Source organism: Salmo salar, chromosome 03, assembly GCF_965601325.2.
Source record: "Salmo salar chromosome 03, fSalSal1, whole genome shotgun sequence".
NCBI lineage: Eukaryota > Metazoa > Chordata > Actinopteri > Salmoniformes > Salmonidae > Salmo > Salmo salar.
This window is the reverse complement of record NC_138293.1, coordinates 55,445,524-55,472,929: the sequence shown is the minus strand read 5'-3', so window position 1 is coordinate 55,472,929 and position 27,406 is coordinate 55,445,524. Positions and strand designations below refer to the sequence as shown.

Here is a 27,406-nt window from a genome sequence, read left to right as displayed (position 1 = left end):
TACAAAAGTATCTATATCCACAGTAAAACGAGTCCTATGTCGACATAACCTGAAAGGCCGCTCAGCAAGGAAGAAGCCACTGCTCCAAAACCACCATAAAAAAAGCCATACTACGGTTTGCAACTGCACATGGGGACAATGATCATACTTTTTGGAGAAATGTCCTCTGGTCTGATGAAACAAAAATAGAACTGTTTGGCCATAATGACCATCGTTATGTTTGGAGGAAAAAGGGGGAGGCTAGCAAGCCGAAGAACACCATCCCAACCGTGAAGCACGGGGGTGGCAGCATCATGTTGTGGGGGTGCTTTGCTGCAGGAGGGACTGGTGCATTTCACAAAATAGATGGCATCATGAGGTAGGAAAATTATGTGGATATATTGAAGCAACATCTCAAGACATCAGTCAGGAAGTTAAAGCTTGGTCACAAATGGGTCTTCCAAATGGACCCCAAGCATACTTCCAAAGTTGTGGCAAAATGGCTTAAGGACAACAAAGTCAAGGTTTTGGAGTGGCCATCACAAAGCCCTGACCTCAATCCTATAGAAAATTTGTGGCAGAACTGAAAAAGCGTGTGCGAGCAAGGAGGCCTACAAACCTGACTCAGTTACACCAGCTCTGTCAGGAGGAATGGGCCAAAATTCACCCAACTTATTGTGGGAAGCTTGTGGAAGGCTACCCGAAACGTTTGACCCAAGTTTAACAATTCAAAGGCAATGCTACCAAATACTAATTGAGTGTATGTAAACTTCTTACTCACTGGGAATGTGATGAAATAAAAGCTGAAATAAATAATTCTCTCAACTATTATTCTGACATTTCACATTCTTAAAATAAAGTGGTGATCCTAACTGACCTAAGACAGGGAATTTTTACTGCGATTAAATGTCATGAATTGTGAAAAACTGAGTTTAAATGTATTTGGCTAAGGTGTATGTAAACTTCCGACTTCAACTGTATCCCTGTGCTGACTCTAATGCCCTTGAAAATTTGACCTATGGCCTTCTTGTTGACTCGCTTACAATGGTTTCAAGTAAAGATTGGTGTAGGGAGAACTGATCCCATATCATTTTGTGAAATAGATTGTGTATGCACTTTTTCTGGTGCCATTCTGAAAATAACTGATTTGTAGATAGTATGCTGGTAAGATTGTCAAACTACCATGGAAAAAGTAACGCCTCATTTGAAATTATTGCATAAATATTGTGGTTTTGTAAACATCAAATATAGGCCCGTAGGCATATATATTATATTCAAATACACTGACTATACCAAAGATTAGGAACACCTTCCTCTTATTGAGTAGCCCCCGCCATTTGTCCTCAGAACAGCCTCAACTCGTCGGGGCATGGACTCTACAAGGTGTTGAAAGCGTCCCACAGGGATGCTGGCCCATGTTGACTCCACTTCCCACAGTTGTGTCAAGTTCTCTTGATGTCCTTTGGGTGGTAGACCATTCTTGATACACATGGAAAACCGTTGAGCGTGACAAACCCAGCAACTTCACAGTTCTTGACATAAACCGGAGCTCCTGGCACCTACTACCATACCCCGTTCAAAGGCACTTATATCTTTTGTCTTGTCCATTCAAGCTATGAATGGCACACATACACAGTCCATGTCTCAATTGTCTCAAGGCTTAAAAATCATTCTTTAACCTTTCTCCTCCCCTTCATCTACACTGATTGTAGTGGATTTAACAAGTGACATCACTAAGGGATCTTAGCTTTCATACTGGATTCACCTGGTCAGTCTATGTCATGGAAAGAGCAGGTGTCCTTAATGTTTTCTATACTCAGTTTAATTATGTTTCTACTGTGTACATCATTGGGTGAACCTGATACACTAGCTGGCTAGAGGTATAGGTGAATGGCTCCTCCTACTGGCTGCATCCATACATATTGATCTCCAGCACAGACATCACAATGGATACCTCCCCCAGGACTCCAGCTGATGGAAAATGGAAAAGGTATTCCTGAAATAAGGCAGGAGAAAAAGCCTAGAGTGTTCTGTCCTACGAGACTGCAGGGCTGGGTGGGGCATCAAGATTTAGGATTGTGTGTGTGTGTGTGTTTTTATACTGCAATCATAAGACGGATCACTGAACACCCTCTATTCTTAGTCCTGAATGCAGCATACCACCACCAATGAGCCATTTTGTAATATATGTTTTGAATACAATCTTGAGGGGTTGTGAGACGTGACTACTTTGAATTCAAATGGTGTCTCATTAAATGCATTGAGTTCTGTTATGAATGAAGGTATTTATGTTCAGGGTTTTATTCTTACTACATTTTCAAAACCGTGTAATATCTTGCTTGTTTGTGCATGATACAGCTCCTATTACCATTTGAATCAGCCACACATGACAGTAACCCTGGGGTTCCATCCATTCATCACATAAACTCACCAAAAATACGAAAGATTTCTGCTCTCATGGAAATTCATATTAGTTCTCATATTTAGACAATATTTTCTGTTTACAATGTGAAGAATGAATCTCTTCCTTATGTAAGATCTACATAAGACTGTTAAGCATATATGACTGACAAATGACAATACTGCCAGATTTGGGTATACTTTATAGTAGACGCTTAGCTTGCTAAAAACTCACATTTCAAAAACAAGACTCTAGCCACAGACCAATTTATTTGGGCAGTGTAAATTCACTGACGTCAAAATGTCCACGTGCTTTGGTGCAGTTCAGGACGGGAACAAAACCAAAGTGAGTGAAATGATAAGAATGACCCCAACTCTGCCCCGCTCTGCATGCGTTTGCCACTTGCCACTGTCAAAGTGGTATTCCTTCGATTGTGAATCATTGCACCCGGTGCTGCTTCAGCTCTCTGACAGACAGTGGTCCTGGCTGTCTCAATTCTCTGTCTTATGTCCTCCTCTTCCCCTCCCTCTTTGCTTGCGTACGTTGGCCCCCCCAGGTCGTAATATTTTTCAAGGTATGTATGTAAGTAATTTCCTCATGTATGAACTCCCACGCCACCCGCTAAACGTCTAATAGCTTAATTGGACAGTCAGTCGGCTTTACTGAAAGCAGCTTTATCCGCCTCGTCAACTCCCAAGGTCTTACGAAAGCTCCCCCCCCCACCCTGCTGCCACTGCCGCCGCTCTCACCCCTGGTAGTGACTGTCTCAGGAGAAACTATATACATATGGTACACATCATCTGCCATTGCAGATCCATTGACGGAGTTGCAATGCAGAGAGGGAAGCTATTTGATTGAGTGCACAAACAATACATTATCATCCATTACTCCACTGCAGTTTCACTAAGAGTGTTTAGACCTACTCTTGGACTCGGGTCAAACGGAAAAGCGTTAACCTATTTCTTTGTCTTCTGGCTGAGCGAGCGCTGGCAGTGTGGTAGATGAAGGGGTTGGCTAGACTGCATGTGATGATTTTATAAATGGGGCAAGGGCAGTGTGCCAGCACTGCAGTGCAATACGCACCCCTCTATAACTTGCCACAACCCAAGCATTCCCCTTGCTCCCGAACATTGCGACTCCCAACACCCGTTGCCCTTGCACTCCGCTCCCCAGCTACCAGCGTTCAAATGCCAGACATGCAAGCGTACATGGCAGGCCTGTGTATAACTATGAGTGAGCTAAATCAGAGATGGCTATGGCATGCATATCTTCACAGGGTATGTTCACAACCAACGTATAGGATGGTATAAAATCTAACTGAAGTGAATGGCGATTCGTCTCCTTGTTATGTCATTAATTAAATATTAAAGACCCAGACTTAGACCTCAAGACCCAGACTTAGACCTCAAGACCCAGACTTAGACCTCAAGACCCAGACTTAGACCTCAAGACCCAGACTTAGACCTCAAGACCCAGACTTAGACCACAAGACCCAGACTTAGACCTCAAGACCCAGACTTAGACCTCAAGACCCAGACTTAGACCTCAAGACCCAGACTTAGACCTCAAGACCCAGACTTAGACCTCAAGACCCAGACTTAGACCTCAAGACCCAGACTTAGACCGCAAGACCCAGACTTAGACCTCAAGACCCAGACTTAGACCGCACCTTATGACACCCAGACGAAGATGCAACCTGTTTAGACCCAGACCAAACCAGTTGTTATTTTAGTCCAACTTGGCTCTGACAAGTGATGGACTTGCGTGTTATTTCACTCATACATGGCCATATAACTGACAAGATGGTATTCAAAGATGCATCTTGGCATCATGTGTAGAAAATCCACGAAGACCATGGTCTCATCATAGACCATCAGCCCAGACCCAGACCTCTGGCACTGTGGCCCAGACCAAGACAGTTTTTAAATGGTCTTGAGATTGAGAACCCAAGAACCCTCCATCTCCCCTGATTTGTCTTAAAAGCTGGAGTAAGTATTGCATTATTATCCAGATCACTTTCCGTCTTGACCTGAAAAGTGTATTTGTCGTCACAACAAGCTTTTTTGTAACATGGCCTTCTCTGGGATTTTTAATTCGAACAACATGTTCTTGCTTTTTCTAATATTTTCTCTTTTACTGAAAGTGTTTAGAGGCTTGTCTTGTGTACCAAAGGGAAGGCTCTGTACTGCATAGTGTCCTTGGTATGTTATGACAGTTCGCAGGCGGTCTGGAAGCTATGCTCTTAGCAGAATACAAAGGTGACGAGATTCATTTTCACTCTATAACCTTTTCACTCAGTGAATTGTGCGAACAGAGCTATGGAAGAGAATGTCAATGCCGTAAATCCGTGCAATAGTACAATATTCTGACATAAGTATGTAGAAACTTGTCAACAAGAATTGTGTTTAGATAAGTTACCGCAACTAAGAAATGTGTTCTTTTGTTTTTATATTTTGTCTTTTGAATTTGTCTTTGGTTTCATTGTATTTTGTACATCATTCGTTCATACATTCATTCACAGTCTTGTAACGACCGGAATAGATCCTAACAAATAAACTAACTAGCTAGCTAGCTGTATCTGCCGCTAGTTACTGCTCTCTGGCGTTGTCTGTTTCAAGGCTGGTTTATATATGCATTTGACTATCTTGTGATGTTGGACAAACATTGCTGTTGCCTATGAGTTGAAATATGTTGAATTTGCAGAGAAACTAAACATGATCAATGTTCCACCCAAAGAAATGCTGTGACATATCTACAGTATACTGTTGCATTGCTACAAAGTTGAATGGTTCATTATATACCCTCACACCATAGTGTGAACTGCCAGAATTTAACTGGATGTTTCTTTATGATTTTTGATGAAAGTCAAGAGGTCGTCATGGGTGTGTCTCCTGGTTGTTTCTTAGCCTCAGTCTCAACAAGGAAACCCAAGTTGCTTGATGATGCTACTAAATGTAAAATGAGTTTTCCTTTGGAAAATGGAAAGGAAATGCTGCGTCACCACTCAACTACTAGAGTAATATCTCCCTTTCAACTTATCCCACTTCCTTCGTCCCTCCTCTTCTCTTCTCTCTGTTTGTCTATATATTCCTCTCTCTCTCCTCTCTCTCTCTCGCTCTCTTCTTTCTTTCTGTTCTCCACTGCAGACGATGCAAGCGGCACGATGCCCGACAGATGACCTGTCGTTGACAAACTGTGCTGTGGTGAGCGAGAAGGATCTGCAGTCTGGACAGTGAGTAATCACACTATACAGTGTAGCCCTCTGTAGTCTGGAAAATCACACTACATCAGGATTCCCCAACTGGCACTTTTCTGAGCTTTTTTAAATATCTTTTTTTCATTGTTGGACATAAAAGACTGTCAAATCACAAGGGAACCAGCTCCAAGTGATTTTCAATTTGGAAATCTGTTCCCAAGTATTCATACGCATAATAGGGAGACACGTGAGTTGATACAAATGTAAGCAACGTTTGAAATTATTATATTTTAGTCAAATATATCTGTTTGGGCTTCTTGCGGTCAATTTTCAGTCTACAAATTGTAATGTTCCGGGCCCCCAAACGATCCGCTCAAGATAAAATCAGCCCATGGCTGAATCATGGTCTACGTGCTATAGTCTGATGTGGCGTTTACCACTTTGGACCACACATTCCTTACAATAATGTATGTACGAGCCCTGTTTGAGCACAGTTTTGGCCACTCTGTCTTTGCTTCTCTGCACTGTCACACTATCTTCCCAATGTACCATCAATATATATTTGTTTAAATATCAAAGGAGATCAGGTGTTTGAAAATGTTGACAATTGGGCCTTAGAATTTATTTCAGTGTTCTCCCTAGATTTATTCGTACTTTAGGTGGAGTCCAGGGAGCAGATAGGCAACATTAGCCACACCTAAGTAACAACAGGAGAAACGCTGTTCACATCGACTCTTTAAGGGCATTTACAAATAAGCTTTTGAAAAAGAGCACAGGTCCTTGTCGTGTATTGATATGACGTACTGAGATAGGACGTCAGTAAAGGAATGTGAGGGATTACACGGACAGTGATGGAGTAAAGACATGAGTCTGGTTGATTTCATTCAGTATAATATCTTAAGTTAGCACGAGTTGTGAGTATGCAATTGAACAATTGCGACAAGGATAACGTTTGAAAACGATAGTTAAATCTGAAAAGTGAGTTAGTGTCGTCGAGATGGAAAACACTGTGCCAAAGTTTGAAAGCTACAGTGAGCCTGCTACGCTAGGTCCACGCTGGACTAGGTGGTTGATGGCGTTTGAGCTGTTCACGGATGGTAAAGGATTAATACTGTCCGGTGACGCTGAGCCGGTTACAAAACAACGGAGGAGAGCTTTGCTTCTACGTCATGCCGGGACAGATGTGCCGGACGTTTTCTTCACACTCGCAGACACTGGAGAACCAACGGACGACGTCATGCCTCGAACACACCGACAGTGTTATTGCGCAAAATAGTGCGCAGCATCATCTGGATATGTGTGCAACAAAAGTTCCACATTCACCACCTGCTACCATTTCTGTCAAGCCGTCGACACATACAGTTTGATGCATACGTTCGGTAAATCCAAGGTATGCACCACACCGAACGTACTGCAACGGCAACGCAATGCTGCAAGGCAAACGCAGTTGAAATGGAAATGAATGTAATTCTGGCGTACCAAAATGCAATGACGCTGTCGGTGTGTTCGAAGTGTCAGGGCTGTGGCTGCGTTAAACGCATACTTCGTGCCACAGGTGAACACAGCGTTCGCGAGACAGACATTTTATCAACTGACACAGAAAACTGGTGAGACAGTTCAGCAATTTGTTACTCGTCTTAGACAAGCAGCTAAATACTTTGCTGGAGATAAGGACAATCAGATTAGAGATGCCATACTTAGCAAGTGTAATACTGAATAGGTGCGACGAAAACTATTGGAGGAGGGCCCTGGGCTAACATTAGTACAATGTGAAATAATTTAAGTGCAAATGGCCGCCATGCATGTGAGTACAGATGCTAAAGATAATGAGACCGTGTGTCATGTTTTCAAAAAGGATAGGAAATATCACAAAAAATGGGCTGAGAGAATGCAGAAGGAAAAGACCAGTAAATGAGAACTGTAACTGACAGGATCCCGTTCTCAGTGGGAGGGGTCCGTTTATTCATGCTAATTGACTCTGGGGACACAGTGATATAGTAGACGAGAGCACATGGGAAATGTTGAAAGCCAAGAAAAGAAAGTGCCGTTCATCACGGACTGATAAAAAGCTATATGCATACTCATCAAGCGAGCCATTATCAGTAAAAGGGGTTTTCTCATGCCAAATAAAGATAGGCAAGCAGAGCACACAGGCTGAGTCCACATTGTTCACTGTGATTTGTGGATGCTGAGTACCATGGCTAGGTAAAGAGACTGCCATTCAATTGGGTGTGCTAAAAGTGGGTGTTGACATAGCAGCAGTGGCAGATGGAAAAACTCAGATAAAACAGCAATACCCCAGGTTGTTTGAAGGGGTGGGTAACCTAAACACGAAGCAGATCAACCTACATGTTGATCAAATGTGACACCAGTAGCACAGGCCCTTAGGTGTGTACCATTCTACCTGAGAGAAGCTGTGGAGAAAAGATAGATGAACCACAAAACATGGACTTAATGGAGAGAGTGGAAGGTGGCACACCATGGGTGAATCCGATAGTGGTGGTGCCACACCATGGGTGAATCCAGTAGTGGTGGTGCCACACCATGGGTGAATCCGGTAGTGGTGGTGCCACACCATGGGTGAATCCGATAGTGGTGGTGCCACACCATGGGTGAATCCGGTAGTGGTGGTGCCACACCATGGGTGAATCCGGTAGAGGTGGTGCCACGCCATGGGTGAATCCAGTAGTGGTGGTGCCAAAACCGGACGGTGACATAAGACTGTGTCTAGACATGAGACAAGTGAACACAGCATTTGTGGCAGGTACCCAGTCCCCACAGTAGGTGAACTTTTGCAAGGAATGAATGGGCCTGTCATGTTCAGTAAACTGGATCTCAAATGGGGCTCAAATGGGGCTATCATCAATTGGAGTCGAGAGGCATAGCGACGTTTGTAGTGCATAATGGGATATACTAATATAAAAGACTCATATTTGGAGTTTCATCGGCGAGCGAGCAGTATCAACATGAAATCGCAACAGCACCGGCAGGCATCGGGGAGGTGGAAAACATATTGGATTACATCATCGTCCATGCCCCAGACAAGGAGACCCATGACCAGCGGCTACATGCTGTCTTCAATAGGCTGGAGAACTGTGGGCTGACTCTCAACTCAAGAGAAATGTCAGTTCAACATGGACAAATTGGTGTTTATGGGCATGTTCCTCTCACAGAAAGGCGTAAGGCCCACAGCTGAAAGAGTGAGAGCAGTGGTCGAGGCCAGGGAGCCTGAGACGGCATCAGAGGTTCCTAGCTTTCTAGGTTCCGTGGGCTACAGCAGTAGGTTTATTGCCCAGTTCTCTACACTCTCAGAGCCTCTGCGGAAGTTGACCAAGAAGGAAACAACATTCCACTTCGGACAGGAAACAGGAGAAGGTATTTCAGACATTTTAACCTCTCTGGGCTAGGTGGGACGCTTGCTCAACAGCCAGTGTAATCCCGTGGAGCGATATTCAAATACCTCAAAAATGCAAAAACTTCAATTTTTCAAACATATGACTATTTTACACCATTTTAAAGACAAGACTCTCATTAATCTAACCACACTGTCCGATTTCAAAAAGGCTTTACAACGAAAGCAAAACATTAGATTATGTCAGCAGAGTACCCAGCCAGAAATAATCAGACACCCATTTTTCAAGCTAGCATATAATGTCACATAAACCCAAACCACAGCTAAATGCAGCACTAACCTTTGATGATCTTCATCAGATGACAACCCTAGGACATTATGTTATACAATACATGCATGTTTTGTTCAATCAAGTTCATATTTATATCAAAAAACAGCTTTTTACATTAGCATGTGACTAGCATTCCCACCGAACACTGCCGGTGAATTTACTAAATTACTCACGATAAACGTTCACAAAAAACATAACAATTATTTTAAGAATTATAGATACAGAACTCCTCTATGCACTCGATATGTCCGATTAAAACATAGCTTTTCGGTGAAAGCACATTTTGCAATATTCTCAGTAGATAGCCCGGCATCACAGGGCTAGCTATTTAGACACCCAGCAAGTTTAGCACTCACCAAAGTCAGATTTACTATAAGAAAAATGTTATTACCTTTGCTGTTCTTCATCAGAATGCACTCCCAGGACTTCTACTTCAATAACAAATGTTGGTTTGGTCCCAAATAATCCATTGTTATATCCAAATAGCGGCGTTTTGTTCGTGCGTTCAAGACACTATCCGAAAGGGTAAATAAGGGTGACGAGCACGGCGCATTTCGTGACAAAAAAATTCTAAATATTCCATTACCGTACTTCGAAGCATGTCAACCGCTGTATAAAATCAATTTTTATGCCATTTTTCTCATAAAAAAGCGATAATATTCCGACCGGGAAAGTGTGTATACGTACAAAGAGAGAGAAAATAAAAACATCTCGTGCTCGAGCCTGAGTCTCCGAGTACTCTGACCGGCCACTATCCAAACGCGATAATGTGTTTCAGCCTGGGGCTGCCTCGATATCATTCAGCTTTTTCCCGGGTTCTGAGAGCCTATGGGAGCCGTAGGAAGTGTCACGTTACAGCAAAGATCCTCAGTCTTCAATAAAAAGAGCCAAGATGAACAACAACTTGTCAGACAGGCCACTTCCTGTTCAGAATCTTCTCAGGTTTTTGCCTGCCATATGAGTTCTGTTATACTCACAGACACCATTCAAACAGTTTTAGAAACATTAGGGTGTTTTCTATCCAAAGGTCAATAATTATATGCATATTCTAGTTACTGGGCAGGAGTAGTAACCAGATTAAATCGGGTACGTTTTTTTTATCCGGCCGTGTAAATACTGTCCCCTATCCCCAACAGGCTAAAAGAGTAACTGGCTGAAGCTGCGACACTCGCATACTTTGACAAAGACGCGCCCACAAAAGTACCGTAATTTCCAGACTATTAAGCGCACCTGAATATAAGCCGCACCCACTGAATTTTAAAAAATATATTATTTTGAACATAAATAAGCCGCACATGTCTATAAGCCGCAGGTGCCTACCGGTACATTGAAACAAACAAACTTTACACAGGCTTTAACGAAACACGGCTTGTAACAAAAATAAATAGGCTTTAACGAAACACGGCTTGTAACAAATTAGCAGTAAGCTTTAGTTGTGTTTTTGCACTGAGTCAATTCCTCACACTGCTGTTTCCAACGTCTTATCATCGACTCATTAAGACCAAGCTCCCGTGCAGCAGCTCTATTTCCTTTTCCAACAGCCAGATCAATCGCCTTCAACTTGAAAGCTGCATCATATGCATTTCTCCGTGTCTTTGCCATGATGAGGGTGACAAAATGACTACCGTAATCAGAATGATGGGAAGTTTGAGAGCGCTCGATTTAATCTAAACAGTAAACAAAAAAGTTGTTTGACCTTAACCCGTTCGGCAATTTCATTGGTCTAATGAAAGCTTCATGCCGCCAGAAAACTGAGCACGTTACAGAATGTGTTTTTTTGGCGATTTTTTTTTTTTTTGAAAGCGGATAAAATCCATATATTAGCCACGTCATTGTTTAAGCCGCGAGGTTCAAAGCTGGGAAAAAAGTTGCGGCTTATAGTCCGGAATTTACGGTAATAGCAGATGAAGGACCAGTGGGCCTAGGAGCTGTGCTTATGCAAGAACAACAAGGATAAATGGTTCCAGTCTGTTATGTGAGCAAGAGACTGTCAGTGTGAACATAGATATTCACAAACTGAACGTGAGGCACTTGCATTGGTTTGGGCTTGTGAAAGGCTTCACCCGTGTGTACACTGTGTGGGGCAGCAGCGTAGCCTAGTGGTTAGAGCGTTGGACTAATAACTGAAAGGTTGTGAGTTCAAATCCCCGAGCTGACAAGGTACAAATCTGTTGTACCCTGAACAAGGCAGTTAACCCACTGTTCTTAGGCCGTCATTGAAAATAAGAATTTGTTGTTAACTGACTTGCCTAGTTAAATAAAGGTTAAACACTGCAGGGAATTTGATCTAGTGACTGACCACAAGATGTTAGAAGCTATTTACAGTCCTTGCTCAAAGCCATGCACTCGCATCGAACGGTGGGTGCTGAGACTCCAACCCCTATGACTTTCGAGTTGTCCACATACCAGGGAAAAACAACATCGCAGACCTTCTGTCTTGTCTAATTGGGAAGACTGCAGTGAAAGACTCACACGCACATAGAGCAGAGGATTATGTAAGATTTGCGGCTGTGAATGCAACTCCAAATGCAATGACCACAAGACCAATTAGCTGCAGATGAAGAGCTAAAAGAAGTGAGAGATGCTATTCAGAATGGGTGTTATGAGACAAGCCAGGCATTTGCACCCATAGAAAATGAACGGTGTGTAATCGGACAATTAGTCCCAAGGGGAAAGCTTCCAGATATAGCAGAGTGACCTGGAGGCACGGGACAATGATGTTGAGCAGAAAGGGAAATCCAAGATCTATGCAGACAGCCGTCGCAGAGCCAAACACTCCGACGTGGACGTCAGAGACCAGGTTCTCCTGAAACAGGAGAAAACAGACGAGTTCACAACAACTTTCAACAAGATACCACAAACTGTGGTCAATAAAGAGGGAAAAAAATGTGGTTGTTCAATCTCCAACTGGAGCCAGGTATTCAAGGAATACAACATTCGCTGAAGAGGTACAGTGAGGGAAAAACGTATTTGATCCCCTGCTGATTTTGTACGTTTGCCCACTGACAAAGAAATGATCAGTCTATAATTTTAATGGTAGGTTTATTTGAACAGTGAGAGACAGAATTACAACAAAAAAATCCAGAAACACGCATGTCAAAAATGTTATAAATTGATTTGCATTTTAATGAGGGAAATAAGTATTTGACCCCCTCTCAATCAGAAAGATTTATGGCTCCTAGGTGTCTTTTACACAGATAACAAAATGAGATTAGGAGCACTCCCTTTAAGAGTGTGCTCCTAATCTCAGCTCGTTACATGTATAAAATAAACCTACCATTAAAATTATAGACTGATCATTTCTTTGTCAGTGGGCAAACGTACAAAATCAGCAGGGGATCAAATACTTTTTTCCGTCACTGTACCTCTTCAGCGAACGTTGTATTCTTTGAATACCGAGTTGTCCACATACCAGTGTGCTCCTAATCTCAGCTCGTTACCTGTATAAAAGACACCTGTCCACAGAAGCAATCAATCAATCAGATTCCAAACTCTCCACCATGGCCAAGACCAAAGAGCTCTCCAAGGATGTCAGGGACAAGATTGTAGACCTACACAAGGCTGGAATGGGCTACAAGAACATCGCCAAGCAGCTTGGTGAGAAAGTGACAACAGTTGGTGCGATTATTCGCAAATGGAAGAAACACAAAAGAACTGTCAATCTCCCTCGGCCTGGGGCTCCATGCAAGATCTCACCTCGTGGAGTTGCAATGATCATGAGAACGGTGAGGAATCAGCCCAGAACTACACGGGAGGATCTTGTCAATGATCTCAAGGCAGCTGGGACCATAGTCACCAAGAAAACACTTGGTAACACACTACGCCGTAAAGGTGGGCAAACGTACAAAATCAGCAGGGGATCAAATACTTTTTTCCCTCACTGTATATATTTGAGGAGCCGGATCCACAATCAAAGGACCACACACAACTGAAAGAGACTGTGGAGCAGTGTCCTAATCTGAGACGGTACATAGAAAACCAGAAAACCAGTATAAAATGAAAAAAAGGACTAATGCGAAGACTCTGAATGTTTGAGTTATGTTTTGAAAGAAAAAGTGCAGAATGTTTTGTTGCAAAAAAATAAAGGAAAGTCCATTAGGAGAACAGAAATAATAAGACATTGAACAGATTTAAGTTGTTTATTAATAACATAAAGGTTGCTATACAGATAAGGAATAAGTGCAGTTGTGTATGTCAGGTTGACATTGAAGTTCCTATCCAAGTAAAGGGGGGATGTCGTGTATTGATGTGACGTACTGAGATGGGACGTCACCACGTCAGTAAAGGAATGTGAGGGATTACACGGACAGTGATGGAGTAAAGACATGTTGAAGTTTACCTCTGAGTCTGGTTGATTTAATTCAGTAGAATATCTTAATTTAGCACGAGTTGTAAGTATAAAATTGAACAGTCCTAGCATTGAACCTTGCGGTACTCCATATTATAACTAGTTGTTGAATAATAAATAGGAATCAATAAGTAGTTGAATTCAATAGCAGCTTTTCCCACCGGATCTCTCTTATCTCTTTTGTGCTCATAGTTAAGGACCACACAGAGTATAATCTCTTGCTAATTTGAGATTAGTCCTCTAGCCATGGAATCCTCTTGGTTCTCAAACGGGGAAGAGAGGGAGTGTTGTTTAGAAACATGTTGTTGATTTGGACCTATAGCCCTGCCACCTACCCTCTCCTCTATTCCTGGGAAATGTTGGATTCATTTCTTTCCTCCATGGCTGTCCTACCCACAATGAAATTATATTTTCAAATATAAATATGTTGTTTTGAGAACTATAGTCACTCCGTTACAGTAGGGTTTTGACTGAGATTGGCATCTCCTTTGTTTCCTCTCTGCAGAACTAGTACACAGCTATCTACATGTGTGTATTCATTTTTTTATTGTCATATAATTAGTGCACTGTTTTTGCTGTGAAGGTAGTCTTTTTCTGATTTCATACTACAAACTATACTCTATAATCATCATTCTAAAAAATCATTAGCAGAATAGCTGTTAGGTGGGGGAAAAAGTATTTGTAAATATGATGTTCTATTGAGGTCATGCCGTTGCCTGCATATATGGAACAGATGTCCATGAGTCTCTAACCCTCTCTCTACAGACATGTGACTGTGAAGACTACGCCAACTCACAAGTTTGTGTTCACTACAAAAACCCACCACGCCATAGTCCCTGGCACTATCGCTTTCAGTCTGCCACAGGTAAAACACACACCTAGTCCAGATCTGTATATTATACTGAATGTTCAATCTATTGTATAGTATACCCATAGATCTATTTATAATCTTAACGAATTTCTCCAAAACTACAATTCTAATATTTGAAGCATACAGGTCCCTCTTCTCTCTGCTTCCCTGCAATTGTTGGCTGACTTATCTCTCTTCTTTCTCTCTCTCTCTCAGAGGAAATGGGCCGGTCTGTCCATTGGACAGGAGGTGGAAGGTAAATTCACTCCATTTCATTAATGAGTCTGAGGAAAAGAAAACTATGATCACAGCTCTGCCTCATTTACACTGCACCCTGCACAGTCCCTAATATACTGTACCTTCACACCTTGACCACAGCCCATAGCTCACCTTAACATACAACACCTATTTAATTTGACAGTACAGTATTTCTGCGAGTACAAATTATACGGTACTAGATACATATCTGACATGAGTCCTCTCCCCTCATAGTGGCCAACTACAACTTTGACAAGTCCCAACAATGCATCGGTGCCATGACTATAGAGATTGACTTCCTCCAGAAGAAGAGCACGGACACCAGCCCCTACGACTCGGACAAGATGGCCAGCGAGTTCATCCAGCAGTTCAACAACCAGGCCTTCTCTGTCACCCAGCAGGTCAGTCAGAACAGCAAACACTACAGCCGGTCACAACTCTTCACACTTTTCCTGCACATTTCCCTTCCCTGGAGTTACAAGGAAAAAGACTGGTGGCTTAAATCAATCAAATGAATTTAGATGTGGGTGGGAGTGCAAACTTGGGAGAATTGGGATGTAACCTCGCACAGCCTTCCTCCTCTCTCTTCTCATCCTCCTCCTTTCTTCTATCATTCTTCCTGTCCTCCTCCCTTCCCCCCCACAGATGGTGTTTAGTTTCTGCGACAAGCTTTTTGGGCTGGTGATCAAAGACATTGAGGCCATGGACGCAAGCATCCTCAAGGGAGAGCCAGCATCAGGCAAGAAGCAGAAGGTACCCAGAGTTACCATTGACCTACTGCTGTAACGCCTCAACCCTTCATGATATGGGCCCCCGTCGGAATTTACCCCCCTTCCTTGAAGTAATCCATGATTAGAAATGACTGGACAGGTGAATGCCAAGTGGTGGAGCCCTTGCTTTCACCTGCCCCTTCATTTCGAACGGGGTCTCTATTTGATGAGGGAATGTGCTGCTGGGGTGCTGGTCGAAGTCCAAAAGGAACTCTGCAGAATTGTACGAGTTTATTTGGAACAGTTATTTGTAATAACCAGTAGTTGGTAATAATTCCAACAATTCCTGTTTCCCTTAGATTGACATTGGCCTGCTGGTGGGGAACAGCCAGGTGGTTTTCGAGAAAGCAGAGAGCTCCTCCCTCACGTTAGTTGGTAAGTTACAGAGGAGTCCATACAGAATACAGGTAGATTATGTAGGAGCTACAGTACCAGTCAAAAGTTTGGACTCACCTACTCATTCAAAGGTTTTTCTTTATTTGTACTATGTTCTACATTGTAGAATAATAGTGAAGACTTCAAAACTATGAAATAACACATATGGAATCATGTAGTAACAAAAAAGTGTTAAACAAAACAAAAGATATTTGAGATTCTATAAAGTAGCCACCCTTTGCCTTGATGTCAGCTTTGCACACTCTTCCCATTCGCTCTACCAGCTTCATGAGGTAGTCACCTGGAATGCATTTCAATTAACAGGTGTGCCTTGTTAAAAGTTAATTTGTGGAATTTCTTTCCTTCTTAATGCGTTTGAGCCAATCAGTTGTGTTGTGACAAGGTGGGGGGGTATACGGAAGATAGCCCTATTTGGTAAAAGACCAAATCCATATTATGGCAAGAACTGCTCAAATAAGCAAAGAGAAATGACAGTCCATCATTACTTTAAGAGATGAAGGTCAGTCATTCCGGAAAATTACAAGAACTTTGAAAATTTCTTCAAGTGCAGTCGCAAAAACCATCAAGCACTGTGATGAAACTGGCTCTCATGGGACCGCCACAGGAAAGGAATGCCCAGAGTTACCTCTACTGCAGCGGATAAGTTCATTAGAGTTAACTGCACCTCAGATTGCAGCCCAAATAAATGCTTCACAGACTTCAAGTAACAGACACATCTCAACATCAACTGTTCAGAGGAGACTGCATGAATCAGGCCTTCCTTGTTGAATTGCTGCAAAGAAACCACTACTAAAAGAGACCAATAAAAAGAAGAGACTTGCTTGGGCCAAGAAACACAAGCAATGGACATTAGACCGGTGGAAATCTGGCCTTTGGTCTGAATTTTAGATTTTTGGTTCCAACCACTGCGTCTTTGTGAGACGCAGAGTAGGTGAACGGATGATCTCCGCATGTGTGGCTCCCCCCATGAAGCATGGAGGAGGAGGTGACATGGTGTGGGGGTGCTTTGCTGGTGACACTGTCAGTGATTTATTTAGAATTTAAGACACACTTAACCAGCATGGCTACCACAGCATTCTGTAGCGATATTCCATCCCATCTGGTTTGCACTTAGAGGGACTATCATTTGTTTTTCAACAGAATGGATTAAAATGGATGGATTAAAAAAATTGATTAAATATTTTTTTCCACTCGTCAATCCACACAAAATAACCCTATAATAACAAAACAAAAAAATGTTTTTTTAGAAATGTTCACATTTATTACAAATATAAAACAGAAATACCTTATTTACATGAGTTTTCAGACCCTTTGATATGAAACTTGAAATTGAGCTCAGGTGCATCCTGTTTCCATTGATCATCCTTGAGATGTTTCTACAACTTGATTGGAGTCCACCTATGGTACATTCGATTGATTGGACATAATTTGTAAAGGCACATATAAGGTCCCACAATTGACATTGCATGTCAGAGCAAAAACCAAGCCATGAAGTCAAAGGAATTGTCCGTAGAGCTCCGAGACAGGATTGTGTCAAGGTACAGATCTGGGGAAGGGTACCAAATCATTTCTGCGCTCCCCAAGACCACATCGTTCTTAAATGGAAGACGTTTGGAACCACCAAGACTCTTCCTAGAGCTGGCTTCCCATCCAAACTGAGCAATCAGTGGAGAAGGGCCTTGGTCAGGGAGGTGACCAGGAACCTGATGGTCACTCTGACAGAGCTCTGGAGTTGCTCTGTGGAGATGGGATTATATTCCAGAAGGACAACCATCTCTGCAGCACTCCACTAATCAGGCCTTTATGGTAGAGTGCCCAGATGGAAGCCACTCCTCATTAAAAGGCACATGACAGCCCACTTGGAGTTTGTCAAAAGGCACCTAAAGGACTCTCAGACCACGAGAAACAAGATTTTCTGGTCTGATGAAACCAAGATTGAACTCTTTGGCCTGAATGCCAAGCGTCATATCTGGAGGAAACCTGGAACCATCTCTACAGTGAAGCATGGTGGTGGCAGCATCATGCTGTGGGGATGTTTTTCAGCGGCAGGGACTGGGAGACTAGTCAGGATCAATGGAAAGATGAGCGGAGCAAAATGCAGAGCTCCTCGATGAAAACCTACTTCTGAGCACTCAGGATCTCAGAATGGGCTAAGGTTCACCTTCCAACAGGACAACGACACTAAGCACACAGCCAAGAAAACACAGGTTTGGCTTCAGGTCAAGTCTCTGAATGTCCTTGAGTGGCCCAGCTAGAGCCAGGACTTGAACCCGATCGAACATCTCTGGAGAGACCTGAAAATAGCTGTGCAGCGACGCACCCCATCCAACCTGACAGAGCTTGAGACAATCTGCAGAGAAGAATGGGAGAAACTCCCCAAATACAGATGTGCCCAGCTTGTAGCGTCACATCCAAGAAGACTCGAGGCTGCCTAAGGTGCTTCAACTGTACTGAGTAAATGGTTTGAATACTTATGTACTTACAGTTGAAGTCGGAAGTTTACATACACTTAGATTGCAGTCATTAAAACTTGTTTTTCAACCACTCCACAAATTTCTTGTTAACAAACTATAGTTTTCGCAAGTCGGTTAGGACATCTACTTTGTGCATGACACAAGTAATTTTTCCAACAATTGTTTACAGACAGATTATTTCACTTATAGTTCACTGTATCACAATTCCAGTGGGTCAGAAGTTTACATACACCAAGTTGACTGTGCCTTTAAACAGCTTGGAGAATTCCAGAAAAGTATGTCATGGCTTTAGAAGCTTCTGATGGGCTAATTGACATCATTTGAGTCAATTGGAAGTGTACCTGTGGATGTATTCCAAGGCCTAAACTCAGTGCTTCTTTGCTTGTGTCATGCACAAAGTAGATGTCCTAACCGACTTGCCAAAACTATAGTTTGTTAACAAGAAATTTGTGGAGTGGTTGAAAAACAAGTTTTAATGACTCCAACCTAAGTGTACGTAAACTTCTGACTTCAACGGTTCTGTTTTTTATTTTTAGTAAATTTGCACACATTTCTAAAAACCTGTTTTTGCTTTGTCATTATGGGTTATTGTGTGTAGATTGATGAGGGGGAAAAAACGATTTAATTCATTTTAGAATAAGGCTGTAACATAATAAAATGTGGAAAAAGTCAAGGGGTCTGAATACTTACCAAATGCGCTGATAACACTCTTTCTGGGTCCATGGGATAGCCTATCTTCTGCACCGTTAACTACCTTGAACTACACTGGACTATGTACAAACTGGAAAAAGCATATCTATTTATTGTAGTAGGGGACTTTAATAAAGGAAATCTGAGGAAACCGCTTCTGAAATTGTATCGACACATCTGTGCTTCAAACACAACATGGACCCTGGATCATTGCTACTCTCCCTTCTAGGATGGCTACAAGGCCTTCCCCCGCCCTCCCTTCGGCCAATCAGATCACACCTCCATTCTGCTCCTCCCCACCTATAGGCAGGAACCTAAACAAAAAGCAGATACCGATTAATTTTTTATTTTATTTATTTGTAATAGTGACTGAGAAACAGCTCCTATCTCTAGGCCATCAGACTGTTTAACAGTCACCACTAGCCTTAGTCACTGTTCTAGCCAAGTACCACCCGGTATCCTACTCTGCACCTTAGAGACTGCTGCCCTATATACATACAGTAGATAGTCATTGGACACTGATCACTTTAATAATGTTTACATACTGTTTTACCCACTTTATATGTATATACTGTATTGTAGTCATGTCTCATTCTATATAACTACTGCTGTACACACTATTTCTATTCATATATATTCCAGTCTCTGACTTTGCTTGTTCTGATATTTCTTAATTTCTTTATTTTTCTGGATTATTGTCATTGCTAGGTACTACTGCACTGTTGGAGCTAGTAACACAAGCATTTACCTGCACCTGCTATAACATCTACAGATATGTCTACGCAAGCAATAAACTTTGATTTGATTTGTCAAAATAAACATTTAGACGAAGTTGACCAAGATTGATCAAATCCTTCAACCATGGGAAAATAACCGTTCTTTATCCATTGTTAGACTTTTTTCATTGTAAGGTCTATTTGAGTATGTTTTTAATGCATTTTAAATAAAGTTGTATTTGATTCCTCTCTGCCCGCTAGGCAAGGCCAAGACCAAAGAGCAGCGTCAGACCATCATCAACCCGGACTGGAACTTTGAGCGCATGGGCATTGGTGGTCTGGACAAGGAGTTCTCCGACATCTTCCGCCGAGCCTTCGCCTCTCGTGTCTTCCCTCCTGACATTGTGGAACAGATGGGTAAGGCTCCCCACTCCTTCGTCTTAGTAAGATCATGCAGTACTACCTACAGTTGCGGGCACAAAAAAGTAAGGTCGAGCCGCAGTATTGGCAGAACAATTGCCGCATTGGATGTGCAACATGGCGCCTCCTAGTGATAATTTGTCACGAACTAAATTGTCTGTGTACACAACTGGAGCATGCTGTGCTTTCAAATATTCAGAGGTCTATAGACAGTCGTTGTTCCATTGCCCCCCAGGTTGTAAGCACGTGAAGGGAATCCTTCTCTTCGGGCCTCCTGGTTGTGGAAAGACTCTGATGGCCAGGCAGATTGGCAAGATGCTCAACTCCCGCGAGCCCAAGATCGTCAACGGCCCTGAGATCCTCAACAAGTTCGTGGGAGAGTCTGAGGCCAACATCCGCAAGCTCTTCGCAGATGCAGAAGAGGAGCAGAAGAGGGTGAGTGGCCAGCCACCATCTTTTTTTTGACGACCAGAAGTAATTAATCGAACTAAAAAAATCCATCCACGGCCTCCTGAGTGGCGGAGCGGTCTAAGGCACTGCATCGCAGTGCTCGAGGCGTCACTACAGACCCGTGTTCGATCCCAGGCTGTGTCACAGCTGGCTGTGACTGGGAAACCGATGAGGCGGCGCACAGTTGGCCCAGCGCCGCCCGGGTTAGGGGAGGGTTTGGCAGGCCGGGATGTCCTTGTCCCATCGTGCTCTAGCGACACCTTATGGCAGGCAGGGCGCCTGCAAGCTGACCCCGGTCACCAGTTGTACGGTGTGTTTCCTCCAACACATTGGTGCAGCTGGCTTCCGGGTTAAGCGACCAGTGTGTCAAGAAGCAGTGCGGCTTGGCAGGGTTGTGTTTCGGAGGACGCATGGCTCTCGACCTTCGTCTCTCCCGAGTCCTTACGGAAGTTGCAGCGATGGGACAAGATTGTAACTACCAATTTGAATATCACAAAATTGAGGAGAAAAAGGGGTAAAAAAAATAAAAAATCCATCCAAGAGGATAAAATCACAAACAAATGTTATACGTACATGCATGACTGACTGTCTCCCTCTCTTTCTCTTCATCCACTCTTCCTACTCACCCTTGTCTCCTCTCATCCTAGCTGGGTGCTAACAGTGGTCTGCACATAATCATCTTTGATGAGCTGGATGCCATCTGTAAGCAGAGAGGTACTGGGCAGGGCAGTACAGGAGTCCACGACACTGTGGTCAACCAGCTGCTGTCCAAGATAGACGGAGTAGAGCAGCTTAACAACATCTTGGTCATAGGTAGGTGGTAGTACACTCTTCTATAACATACTGGTCATAGATGGTTAGATTTGAGGTATAGATACCAATCTTACCTTAAGCCTCACATAGCACTAGAGATGAATACAAGACTCTGGTTTAACTAGTAACTCCATCTTTATCTTTGCATCCCCCTTTCTCTCGTTCTCTTTCCCACAGGGATGACCAACAGGCCTGACCTGATAGATGATGCCCTGATGAGGCCTGGCAGGTTCGAGGTCAAGATGGAGATTGGTAAGAATCCCACATGTTTTCTGTGCCTTTTCTGTTATCTCCTGGCTTGTTTCTTTTCATATGTTCCGCCACCCTTTATTGTATTATTGTAGTGACCTCTCTCCCTCTCTGAATGCATTTCTACCATTTTCTTTCTTCCTTCCCTCCCTCTCAGGTCTTCCGGATGAGAAGGGACGTGTTCAGATTCTCAACATTCACACCAATAAGATGCGTGACTTCGGCCTGCTGGCTCCTGATGTGGACGTGAAGGAGCTGGCTGCCGGGACCAAGAACTACAGTGGTGCTGAACTGGAGGGGCTGGTCAGAGCTGCCCAATCAACAGCCATGAACCGCCACATTAAGGTTAGAGTACAACCAATCAACAAACACGAACATCCATGATACGGTTAGACTATCCAGTTGACACCTTTGAACACCCATAACATGGTTAGATTCCACCCCTTAGCAAGGTGCTTTTAGGGGCTAACTCTGTCCTAACTCTGTATACCACAGTCAGATCAGACTGCTATTTCTTTCTGTGTGTCCAGGCCACAGCCACAGTGGAGGTGGACACGGAGAGAGCCGAGAAGCTGCAGGTCACCAGAAGCGACTTCATGGGCTCCCTGAACAACGACATTAAACCAGTAGGTATCTCTCTACTATATGTGTATTTACGAAGAACACTAGGCAAAGTGAATAAGGTGTCATTTGCGATTGACCCTTAGACTATCATTCCAATCCTGAAAAGTTCTGCCCACTCTTCCTCCTCTTTATCCTCCTCCTCCCCCTCTTCCTCCCCCAGGCATTTGGTTCCAACCAGGAGGACTACGCCAGCTACATCATGAACGGCATCATCAAGTGGGGCGACCCGGTGACCTGTGTGCTGGATGACGGGGAGCTGCTGGTGCAGCAGACCAAGAACAGCGACCGCACACCGCTGGTGGCCGTGCTACTGGAGGGTAGGCCTGACCACACACACACACACAAACACACACAGTTAACCCCCCCCCCAACTCTCTCTCTAACAGTCTTTATTTGTCCATCTGTCCTCTTAGGACCCCCTCACAGTGGAAAGACGGCCCTGGCTGCCCAAATCTCGGAGAGCTCAGAGTTCCCCTTCATCAAGATCTGTTCCCCGGACAAGATGATCGGTTTCTCCGAAAACTCCAAGTGCCTGGCTATCAAGAAGGTCGGTGTGAAGCCTGGCACCATGAAAGAAGGATAGATTATCAGCACACTGTTGAATGCTCCTGCGGTTTTATTAAGTGTTTTGACCCCAATGTCTTTGTAAGGCTGGCACCATGCCCATAGAAAGAGATGCTGTGCCAGAATCTGGTCGAATGGTAGACTAGTTGTAGAACTGCTGGCTCTGGACCACGCATTGCCCCATAGAGTTAGGGGTTCGATCCCTGCGTCCACCGCTCTCTTTACTAGCTACTTCCCCGCCCTTTTCCTATCTGACGTAACAATAATAGCTAAGAGCTAAGATTATTACCAATGCTTCCTGTATGGTATTATTATGGAGTCTCTTTGTGTTATTTAACTCTGTGTCCCCTGCCTTCCTTCCCTCAGATCTTCGAGGATGCCTACAAGTCTCAGCTGAGCTGTGTGGTGGTGGATGACATTGAGCGTCTCCTAGGTGATTCTCTACCTCCTCGCTCCTCTGAAACCTCGTTCTCCAATTTAGTCTAGCGGACCTCCCTGATCCGTCTCTAGTGGAGCGACAAACCCGTATCTCTTTTAAACTTCCCAGTGACGCTGCAGATCAACAAAGCACTGTGTCTAAAGCCAAGGCCTGGTCTTGGACGCTAAAGGAATCAGCAGCAACACTAGTGGGTCCTGTCTGTAGTACTGTTCTGATTTTCTTTGTGCTCCACTCCTTTTAGACTACGTTCCCATTGGACCTCGCTTCTCCAACATGGTTCTCCAGGCCCTGCTGGTGCTGCTGAAGAAGACTCCTCCGAAAGTGAGTGTTCACTGTTCAGTACAACACGGGCATGGTTGCGTTACTTAATGTAGGTGTTGCGTTACGTTAATGTGCTTATTTACACCAGCCTGTGTGCGTGTGAGTGTGCGCGTGTGCGTGTACGTGTGTGTAACTCTGTCTGTACTTTACTCTGCCTACAGGGCCGTAAGCTGTTGATCATCGGCACCACCAGCCGTAAGGAGGTTCTGCAGGAGATGGAGATGCTGGACGCCTTCAGTACCACCATCCACGTCCCCAACATCTCTACTGGAGAACACCTGGTGGAAGCCCTAGAGGTGCTAACACACACACACACACACACACACACACACACACACACACAAACAAGTGAATACACACAATATACATACTGATGAAGAGTTTCAGTAGTTAATGCGGCTGTCTTGTCTTGTGCGCCATGTGTTTACTCATTGACACTGTATCCATTGCAGCTACTGGGAAGCTTCACGGACGCAGAGCGCGTGACCATCGGTCAGCACGTCAAGGGAAAGAGGGTCTGGATTGGCATCAAGAAGCTCCTGATGCTCATCGAAATGTCTCTGCAGGTCAGTGGCAGTCAGCGCTCCTCCTCCTCCTCCTCATCGATCAGCTGCAGAACAGTCGACCAGAAGTGTCATCCAGTAGCTAATGCACTGGTGTTAATATTTGGTTTCCTGCTTCTTTTTCCTCCAGATGGATGTGGAGTACAGAGTCACTAAGTTCCTGCAGCTTCTTAGAGACGAGGGGGCGTGAGTACTCCCCAACCCCTCCCGACCTTTCCCACCCACGCAATCACCCTCGCCCTGCCTGCATGCGACTCAATCACAGCCACCCAATCGCTTCCTTTCTTTGACTTTATAACCCTGCCTTCCTCTCCTGCGTATCCATTATTCCATTTCTATCTCTGTGAATATTACAACAAGGATACACAACAACAGGCACAAGGCTAAAGTAAAAAAAAAAAACATGATTTACTATATTACTAGTAGTATAACTAGTATAGTAGTAATACTAGTACATCAGTATTACTTATTTGACTGACACAAATGGGATCCTATGAACATGAAACACTGTATCACGCCTGTCCGTGTTCTTGAAGAGGGGTATGAATAAAGTTGTCATACTATCACTTTACCTGCCCGCTGGTTGCCAATGCAGTCAGAGTATCAGTCGTTGACCGGTGTGTGATCTCATCTTGTCATCACCAGGTTGGATGACGCCAAGCACATCCGAATTTAAGCTGTCGCTGAGGGTAAGGCCATCAGTAGAAGCTACGGGGCTAGCTACGAGGCTAGCTACCCAGACGTTTAACTAGCATCCCTAGCTACCTTCTCTAGCTTTATGGACTAGCTTCCCTCATTCAGCTTCATTACAACGCTAACGACGTTTTAGAGCTCTAGAAGCCCCTGCTAGCACTTCTGAGATCGTTCCTGTGTCTATTTACCTTTACAATAAATACCCTCTGGCCCACTTGTGCTATGAGTGACCAAATTCTACATCACATTATCACCCAATGACATATCAAGCATATGCAGTTGCGGTCAAATATATCAGCTTATGGAAACTGATTTAACACTTGTCGTTAAAGAAGCTATTGTTTAGGTAAACTGACATCAGCTGTCCAGACATTTGATAACATCTCTTATGTCGTTATAATGACCGCGTTATGAGGTTGTTACTGAAGACTTATATGCATGACGTGCCTGCCACTCCTGCGCATCAATCGTGTCTATGTAATAGAAGCATTACATAAGACAACCTTATCATCATTCCCTCCCTATGTCATGACCTACCATGACGTATTGTCCAGATTGTCATTTAGAGGCTGCTTTGACCCTGCTGTGATAGTCTCTGACAACGGACACCACTTATTCCATATCAGGGGTGCATAGCCTCAGTCCTCAAGCCCTTTGAACTACAGACTGATTTCTACCTGGGAATCGGTGACATCAAGTACCAGGGAGAAACAAAAGCAGCAAGACTGTGGAAGAGCCTTAGTTCTTCCACAGTTGTGCACCCCTGTACTAGATTGCTGTTTTTTTTTTTTTTTTCGGGAAGTTTCTCTTTACGAATAGTTCTGAAGCATTTTTGCCAGATTTGATAAAAGGTAGCCGACAAGATGAAGAAGTCTTTGCTTTCCTTTTGAATAGACATTCTACACAATTACCGTATATTAGAAAGGTCATTAAAGTGCTAAAATTACTGTTAAAAGGTAGGGTTCACCATTATGGTTTTCTTCTTGTTTTATAGCATATTAAGTCCTGTTCAACATTTGTTTCTGCCATTTTGTTGTTGTTGTTGTGTGAGTACATGCTGTAGTACAGTCGAATGTGGTTTACGATATGTCATGTGTTTAAGGTGGGGGGGGGGGACACACTGGTAAATCATTGTCACCTGAATCCGTTTCATCTCCATATCTCCACACGTCTGTCTCTCCAGAGAACGCACCGACCGCAACGACCGCAGCTACAAGCTCGACTAGAGCTGAAGGAGCGTCTGACCGAGAGACAAAAGGAGGAGAGGAGGACGTCCTCCGTTCTCCATCCATTCTCATCCAACCAATCCGAGAGGGAGAAGAAGTCGCCCCCTCTCACCCACGCATGTTTCAGTGGCAACTGCTGGTCATCATCCATCCACCCGACACTATCGACATATCACGTCACAGAAAGCTATTGAAAATCGTACCCGTTCCAATATGTTATCTGTGTGAAACACAATATGGATTGCAAAGTGCTGTCTTGTGCATTGTGCGTATATTTAGCCATGTATGTTTTAGCTTTCTGTATTTACAGTGCTGTGTATCTGTCTTGCTATCTATATTTATGCAGACCAGTAGATATATCAGTCTTGGAAACATGATATGTATTATATATACACATAGATTCATATGAAGCGCCAGTCATCGCAACTATTTGAATATTCAGATGATAACATAGACAGTGTAGTGGAAGTAAGAAGTGTCGTTTCGGGTGTAAATGTATTTCCCTCCAACCCTATGTTATTTATTTTCTGTACATAGTATATATAAAATACAGTATATCATGAATTATTTCAAATCATTCTATTGACTATATATATATATATATATATATATATATATATATCAGTATTGTTTATCTCACTCCAAACTTGAAGATTGTGGTGTTGGATTATAACTTGGTTGTAGTCTGTCAAATATAGATACTGTGTGTGTACGAGACCAGTGTTAAACAATTCAGAAACCTTTATTACTTATCAAATCAGCTCTATGTTTGACTGTGATTTCAATATTTTGTGTGTGCATGTGTGTGTATGAACAAGCATTGCTTCTGTGTATGCCTGTAAGAGTGAGTGTGTTTTGTCTGTGCGTAAGTACAGTATGTGTGTGTAATTTAATCCAAATTTTACCAGTCTGTTGTGATGCATTTGTTAATTTATTGCTTTATGTGAACAGTGCTTGTTGTCAAAAAGCTATTTTTATGTTCTGTGAATTGACCATGTGTGTCAACATGCAGATGTATTATTGCAATAAAAGCACAGATACACAAGGTTAAAACAACACCTACCTCTAGTCTCCAGTTTTGGTTTAGTTGTTTGTGTGAAGAAGGTTAGTTGTCAAACCAGCTCGAGCTGTACAGTGCTGTTAGCAGTTGATGTTACTCTTCAATAACGCAGACCCCAATGCAAGTCGGGGAGGAAAATAGGTTTATTCAAAGAGGACAAATCAACGCTTGGAAGTAGATGGTAAATGGTAATTTCTTCCCTGTCCTCTGTGATTCTCTCCAG

At 43.3% G+C, this 27,406-nt stretch overlaps 1 protein-coding gene across 2 annotated transcripts in view; it reads left to right on the top strand.

Annotated features, from left to right (window-relative positions):
* nsf (Vesicle-fusing ATPase) overlaps positions 1 to 27,185 on the top strand; it is a 41,869-nt gene extending 14,684 nt beyond the window's left edge. Inside the window, exons 2-22 of one of the 2 annotated variants that reach the window (XM_014192411.3) lie at positions 5,527 to 5,612; positions 14,373 to 14,472; positions 14,674 to 14,713; positions 14,950 to 15,116; positions 15,361 to 15,468; positions 15,785 to 15,860; positions 20,023 to 20,178; positions 20,417 to 20,616; positions 21,279 to 21,444; positions 21,622 to 21,696; positions 21,851 to 22,038; positions 22,224 to 22,319; positions 22,478 to 22,634; positions 22,731 to 22,864; positions 23,248 to 23,314; positions 23,562 to 23,641; positions 23,803 to 23,937; positions 24,094 to 24,207; positions 24,335 to 24,390; positions 24,850 to 24,893; positions 26,081 to 26,210. In XM_014192411.3, coding sequence (XP_014047886.1) covers positions 5,527 to 5,612; positions 14,373 to 14,472; positions 14,674 to 14,713; positions 14,950 to 15,116; positions 15,361 to 15,468; positions 15,785 to 15,860; positions 20,023 to 20,178; positions 20,417 to 20,616; positions 21,279 to 21,444; positions 21,622 to 21,696; positions 21,851 to 22,038; positions 22,224 to 22,319; positions 22,478 to 22,634; positions 22,731 to 22,864; positions 23,248 to 23,314; positions 23,562 to 23,641; positions 23,803 to 23,937; positions 24,094 to 24,207; positions 24,335 to 24,390; positions 24,850 to 24,880 — 2,232 coding nt within the window. In that variant the 3' untranslated portion in view covers positions 24,881 to 24,893; positions 26,081 to 26,210. 2 annotated transcript variants of the gene reach the window in all.
* The last annotated feature ends 221 nt before the right edge of the window (positions 27,186 to 27,406 follow it).